The 7,678-nt window shown below is 40.8% G+C and overlaps 1 protein-coding gene across 1 annotated transcript; it reads left to right on the top strand.

Moving 5' to 3' along the window:
- The first annotated feature begins 112 nt into the window (after positions 1 to 112).
- LOC144898322 (uncharacterized) lies at positions 113 to 4,086 on the top strand. The gene is made up of 2 exons (XM_078789907.1): positions 113 to 226; positions 1,708 to 4,086. The coding sequence occupies exons 1-2, from the start codon at positions 193 to 195 to the stop codon at positions 3,594 to 3,596; spliced, it is 1,923 nt and encodes a 640-aa protein (XP_078646033.1). The 5' UTR covers positions 113 to 192; the 3' UTR covers positions 3,597 to 4,086.
- Positions 4,087 to 7,678: the final 3,592 nt, after the last annotated feature.

Here is a 7,678-nt window from a genome sequence, read left to right on the forward strand (position 1 = left end):
GCTAAAGAAACCATGTGTCATATCAGGCTGACATTATTAGCCCACAGGAAATGATCCAGCATCCTCTTCACTGGTTATCAGTGACAGCACGCCAGCATGGAGCAGAGACAGTGTCTACTTTTGATGGGCAACCATCGCATTTGGGGAAAGAGCTCTTCTAGAAGACGGTGTCAAGCTCCTTGATCGCTACTGATGCGCCAAAAAAACATGGATTCATATTTAGGAGGTTAGTATCAGATTTACTCATTTACTAATACACAGGTGGCAAATCCAGGAAATAATGGTAATGCTAATGCTAATGGTAATAGTAATGGTAATGGTAATGGTAATGGCAATGGTTTTATTTCATTTGAACATGCATCAGATTCCAATTGAGTGCATCCCATAATCAGTTCCCAGTTCCACATGTCCAAAAGGAGTAGGAAGAAGCAAAGCTTATTAAATCCTACCCCTCCATCTGGTACGTTATGAAACTTCATCTTTTGGAAAGGAAAACAAACAGTACCACTTACAGTACCACTCAGATACTATGAACATCCAGCAGCAACACTATCACTATATTGACACTTACTATGGTACCCATTATGGCATTGGATGCTTACGTATATCACCCAGTACTTTGGTACGGGACAAAAAATAAATAAAAAAATAAAAACCTTAAACTATATTATGAAAGCAGGAAGTGAACAAATGTAAGAGTTAGTGATTGTAAAAGTACCAGATGGAGGGGTAGGATTTAATAAGCTTTGCTTCTTCCTACTCCTTTTGGACATGGGAAACTCAGATAATAAAAATAAAAATAAAAATAAAAATAAAAATAAAAATAAAAATAAAAATTTAATTTAATTTAATTTATTTTATTTATTTTAAAATTTAAACAATTTTTAAAACAAAAACAAAAATAAAAAAATTAATTTGTTTTATAAAATTTATAAAATTTTTAAAAACAAAAAAATGAAAATGAAAACAAAAACAAAAACAAAAATATTAAATTACATAGGAAAGCAGGAAGTGAACAAATGTAAGAGTTAGTGATTGTACAAGTACCAGATGGAGGGGTAAGATTTAATAAGCTTTGCTTCTTCCTACTCCTTTTGGACATGTGAAACTCAGAAAATAAAAATAAAAAATTAATTTAATTTAATTTATTTATTTTAAAATTGAAACAATTTTTAAAACAAGAACAAAAATTTAAAAAATTAAATTGTTTTATAAAATTTATAAAATTTTTAAAAACAAAAAACGAAAATGAAAACAAAAACAAAAACATTAAAGTACATAGGAAAGCAGGAAGTGAACAAATGTAAGAGTTAGTGATTGTAAACGTACCAGATGGAGGGGTAGGATTTAATAAGCTTTGCTTCTTCCTACTCCTTTTGGACATGTGGAACTGGGATCTGATGCATGTTCAAATGAAATTAAACCATTACCATTTCTTTTACAATCAGTAATTTACATTTGTTCACTTCCTGCTTTCCTAATATAGTTTAAGTTTTTTTTGTGTGTTTTTTTTAACCAAAGTACTGGGTGATATGAGCATCCAATGCCATAATGGGTACCATAGAGCGTGTCAATATAGTGATATATATAGCACATCATGACTGGTTCAAGACTCTTCATCCTTCAACTGCTTGTATTGTTTCTTGAATGGGCTCATCGTTGTGATTGCGATTGAACGACTAAATAGTATAATACGATTATGTGCAGGTCGGGTGCGGCTGGTCCTGGTGATGGCCGCGCTGCCGCTCTTCACAAGCAACAAGGCCTGCCCCAGCGCCTGCCACTGCTCCGCCCAAGGCAACGTGGGGTGCTCCGGCGACAGCATCACCGACACGCCCAAACAACTTCCCCTTCAGACGTACACGCTGCAGCTCCACGCCACAAGCATGAACGTCATCCACGAGCACAGCCTGGAGAACATGGACCTGCTGACGCGTTTCAGTCTCATGCTCAGCCGCCTCCATACCATCCACCCGCGAGCTTTCAACGCCGTTCCAAAGCTCAAGTCCGTCCAGCTGTCGATCAACAATCTGGCCTCGCTTCCCGCCAGAGTCTTCAGCCCCCTGACGACTCTGGAGCAGCTTCACTTGAACCGGAACCAACTGGCCACAATCACCGTGGACATGTTTGAAGGACTCGTTGCTTTGGACGATTTGGACTTAAGCCACAACAAATTGTCCAGTCTCGCTCCAGGAGCTTTCAGTGGACTGGTGAACCTCACCACTCTGAAACTCGGCAATAACTTCCTACAGAGACTTCCGCCTGATAGCTTCGGCTCCTTGACTAAACTTAAGGAGCTCATCATGTGTTACAACAAATTAGAGAGGCTGGAACCCGGGATCTTTGACGGACTAGTGAACCTTGAGTATCTGCAGATGCATTACAACCGGATCGCCAGCATCCCTCAAAGGGTCTTCTGGTCACTAAGAAGCTTGAAGAACCTCACTCTGTCCACCAATCAACTGCAGTCCGTCCCCGAGAGAAGCTTCTACCACATGCCCAACCTGTCCAAGCTGACCCTGTACAACAACCCGCTCTTGGCTCTACCAGACCAGCTCATGGGACATATGCCCAGAATCCAGGAGTTCTACCTGTTCTACACAAACCTCACCACAGTTCCGGGGAATCTCTTTGCCAACATGTCTGGCTTGCACTACCTCAACCTCCATCTGAACGAAAGGCTGCGAGAGTTGCCGGCGGATCTGTTTTGCTGCATCCCGGAGCTTCAGAAGCTCTCGCTGAAATCCAACAACCTCCAGGAGCTTCATCCATATCTTTTCTCCAGGCTAACCACGCTGAGCATCTTACTCCTGAATGAAAACAAACTCAAAGAGCTACCAGGAAACATCTTTCAGGGGCTTGGACTTCTTACCACGCTGGATTTGAAGAACAATGAGCTCAATCATCTCCCGGAAGATATTTTCCAGTCCAACCCATTCCTAAAGGTTCATCTGAGCAACAATCCGTGGAACTGCTCCTGTCCAATCAGAGGCTTTGCAAGATGGGTGAGTCGGAACAAGGAAGCCGTTGTTGACAACGCAGATACCATATGTCAGAGTCCGCGGTATCGAGCACTCCGTACCCTGGACTCTTTGCGCCACGAGGAGTGGAACGTCTGCGACGTTACCACAGTCACTCCGAGCCGCGTTCCCACTCCACAGTCGTCTACGACGGATCCAACAACCGCCCGACCAGTCGCCATCCCGACAACGTCTCAAGCCACGGAATCAGCTTCAACGCTCCGACGAGTCGCCATCCCGACAACGTCTCAAACCACGGAATCAGCTTCATGGGTCCGACCTCCAACTGGCGTCCCACCAGAAGAGGTTCCCTCCAGCTACGACGCTTCATCGCCGTTTTATGACAAAGTGGTACTGGCAGAGCCGTCTGAGTTCGTTCACCACAACCACCACAACGGTTGGGTCTACGTGTGGTTTCTGCCCTCCAACGCCGTCTTGGCCGGGTTCCTCGCGTTTGGTCACGTGCTTCTCGTGGCCACGGGTTTGTTCCTCGTCCTTTCAGCCATGTACGCCATTCATCGCCTCAACGGGCGCGTGGAAGAGCTCCGGGTGGAGTTGGCACCAACTGAAGGGTGATAGATCAGCCTCGCATTTCAGCAACCATTTTATTCCTGTTTATCCTCTCAAGGGTTCGAACTTAGAACTGGTTCCTCATATCGATGATGCGCCACCACGCAAGCACCAGTAAGCGTGGCGATGGCGGCGTCAAGTTCTGGGGCTGATTGAGCGCTGCCAACACTGTGGATCAATGGAACCTTCTGGAGCAGACCGTGACCCCGTTCCTTGGTTTTCCAACACGATAAGGAGCCCAAACAAACCCGGATCGTAAACAGGATTCCAGCAACAACCTGGGCAGGTTTGCTCAATTCCAAGGCAGTGGTAGATAATTGGGATCACTTTAAATATTCCCGCCAAGGACACAATGTGTATATGTTCACTGTGAGGTGGACCCACTCAACCACTTTAACATTCATTTGGAATACTGGAATACTGGAATACAGGAATACTGGAATACTGGAATACTCGTTCGTGTTGATGTTTGTTTATTTGCTCATTATTAAAATTCCCTTTCAGAGGCTGTGGAATTTTCCTCCTAATTTCTAGTACATACTTGTGGTCATGCTAAGCTATGCTATGCTATGCTATGCTATGCTATGCCATCTCACTTCCTCTTTGCATGAGAAGAACAGCGAGCGGATGTCTCCCAAAAGTGACTCATGTAAAGGAAGCAGGTTGCTAAAACTGTCATATCTGACATTTCCAGTCGTTGAGGGAAGTGACTCGGTCACGGTCAAAAGTTTTCACGACGGCAATTTGCATCCACTCTAGAACCTTCTCAAAGTCTCTCTTTGTCATGAAAATGAACCAAATCTGCATTCCACCGCCACCAAAGGACCAGCTGACAGGATGTTAGGAGACACGAACACAAGACCTGACCACACGGAACTCACATATAGACAAACAACCATTCACACTCACATTCACATTCATCAGAGACGGCCGAGGGTGGAATTGAACTCGGGTCTCCTAGCTGTGAAGCCTGTGTGCTAACCACCCAGCCGCTGTGCAGCCCAGGTTCAGTATATTTTTCATCAAAATAGTAGTCATGCCAAAATGTTGTGTTGCTGCTGGATGTTCACAGTATCCGAGTGATACTGTCGTGGGGGTGCTGGAGCCTAGATACACCCAGGACTGGTCACCAGCCAATCACAGGGCACATATAGACAAACAACCATTCACACTCACATTCATACTTATGGACAATTTGGAGTCGCCAATTAGCATGTTTAGCATGTTAGCAAACTAGCATGTTTTTGGAATGTGGGAGGAAACCGGAGTACCCGGAGAAAACCCACGCATGCACGGGGAGAACATGCAAACTCCACACAGAGATGCCCGAGGGTGGAATCGAACTCGGGTCTCCTAGCTGTGTGGCCTGTGCGCTAATCTGGTGTGCAGCCCCGCACAGAACTGTTCCTGGAATGTTTTTTTTCGAAGTTTGAGTCCATGTTTTCCGCATGGAAAAGGGTGGAGTGCCATCTCCAGGTCGGGGGTTGAACTCCTGTCCCGAGTGGATGGGAGTTGGCCCAAATGAGGCCAAAACACAGCCTTAGAGACAAGGCGAGAAGGACTACTCCTCCCCCTTGAGTGGAGCCATATGAGGGGACTTGGTCCAGGTACGAATGGGAGGAGGCCTGAGGGAAGACCAGGACAAGTTGCATAGACTATGTCTCTAAACTGGCCTGGGAACGCCTCGGGATCTGCTGGGTGAAGCTGGATGAAGATGGATGTTCATATTTCATATTCACGTGTAACCTCCTAACAATGTGTTTATGAATTATTATTCATATTCATTGATGCCAAGACATGAGTTTCTCCAAAGTAGGGAATCTTTTCCATAATGATTTCAGATGCCGCAAATTCCATAACTTTTAAGGCAAACTGGACACAATAGAGGATGGATGAGTGAGCGGCTCCCAAGTTCGTTACCATGACAACGGCTGATTAGGAATTTCCACTAGGCTGGATTTGCACAACAGGAGCTATGAAAGCGCTCACACACACACACACACACACACACACAATACACAACACACACACACAATCCAGGGGAAATGGTGCTGTAGAAAACAAGCGGAAATATTACGTGAAAAAAACCACTGACGAGTGGGATGAACGTCACGTCGGAATACAACAGTTTGGGCGTTAAATGTGGCGACTAGCTCCGAATACGAGTCAAACATTTTATTCAGTTGTACAATTTTTACAACAAGTCGTATTTTTGTAGTGATTGTGAATTTGTCAAACATATTTAATTGTTAAAACGCTTATTTTCTTTTACACGTTGGTGGCATTGGGTAATTCATCCCAAACTATTTGTCCGTTGCGAACATACAGAGAGGACAAATGTGTTATCATGACAGCACTTCTCAGTATATCAGCACATATTTTGAGTATATCAGTACATATTTAGCTCATATTAGAGTATATCAGCACATATTAGAGTATATCAGCACATATTAGAGTATATCAGCACATATTTAGAGTATATCAGCACATATTTAGCCCATATTAGAGTATATCAGCACATATTTAGCCCATATTAGAGTATATCAGCACATATTTAGCCCATATTAGAGTATATCAGCACATATTTAGCCCATATTAGAGTATATCAGCACATATTTAGCCCATATTGCCGTATATCAGCACATATTTAGCCCATATTAGAGTATATCAGCACATATTTAGCCCATATTAGAGTATATCAGCAGATATTTAGCCCATATTGCCGTATATCAGCACATATTTAGCCCATATTAGAGTATATCAGCACATTATGCGTGACGCTGCTCGGCCAACATGTATACGTTACAGCGGCTCCACCCTCACTATCTGGCTGCTATGCATAAGAAGGAGTTTGTTTAGGTTCAAACTGGCTGCTCAGCCTCCGTTATGGATTCAGTTAGGCCAGTGGTGTCCAATGTGTGGCCCGGGGGCCCTTTGAACATTTTTTTAAAAACCAACAGCTGCGGCAAACATGGAAAACAGTACAAGAAAAAAAACAATGTGTATAGTTGTAATTTTACAATAGTATGAGAAAAAATTTAATTTTAGTAGCATACAGTTGAAATATTAAAGAATAATTAGGTTGGAAAAATATATTATCATAATATTTTGAGGAAATAAAAGCTTCAATATTTAGGCAAAGTAACAGCAAAAACTGTAAAAACATCAACAATCTTGCAAAAATAGAGTCAAAATATTAAGATAAAAAGTGGTTCTTTCACAAAAAAAGCCAAAATTTTGACTTGAAAAAGCTCGCAATATTATGAGAAAAAATAATGTTATTTTAGTAGCATAAAGTTGAAATATTAAAGAATAATTAGGTCGGAAAAATATATTATCATAATATTATAAGAAAAAAAGCTTCAATATTTAGGCAAAGAAACAGCAAAAACGGTAAAAACATCAACAATCTTGCAAAAACAGAGTCAAAATATTAAGATAAAAAGTGGTTCTTTCACCAAAAAAAAGCCAAAATTTTGACTTGAATAAACTCGTAATATTATGAGAAAAATAATGTTATTTTAGTAGCATAGAGTTGAAATTTTTTTTAATATATATAGTTGGTAAAGATCATTTTTGGAAAATTTGCAAGAATGAAATCTAACTATTATGAGAATAAATACATAATTACAAGAGGAAAATTTACCAATTGAAAGTTGAAATAGTTGTATTATCATGGTATTATGAGTTATAAAATAGTAACATAAATTTGAACAAAAAAAACCCCAAAACAAATCTAAATATTATGGAAATAAAATGATAATATTGTTAGTAGCATAGTGTTGAAATATTACATTATTTTTGTAAAACATGTAATATTTCGTGAAACAAACAAAACAGCAATAAAGTTGTATTTAAAAGAAATTTGGTAGGGTAAGTTAGAACCAATAATTATGCAAATAAAGTGAAAATATTAAGAGAATAAAGTCTCAATTACCAGGGGAAAAATTTAAATAGTTGGAGGAAAAAAACAAAATAAATGCAGTAATTTTAGGAAAATAAAGTCAAAATATTAAGAGAAAAAAGAGTTAAAGTTGAATGAGGAAAAAAACAATCTTCAGACAATAAATTTGTAAAATAATTTATAA

The sequence above is a fragment of the Doryrhamphus excisus genome, linkage group LG4, assembly GCF_037039965.1.
Source record: "Doryrhamphus excisus strain RoL-2023G ecotype Guam linkage group LG4, RoL_Dexc_Guam_v1.1, whole genome shotgun sequence".
NCBI lineage: Eukaryota > Metazoa > Chordata > Actinopteri > Syngnathiformes > Syngnathidae > Doryrhamphus > Doryrhamphus excisus.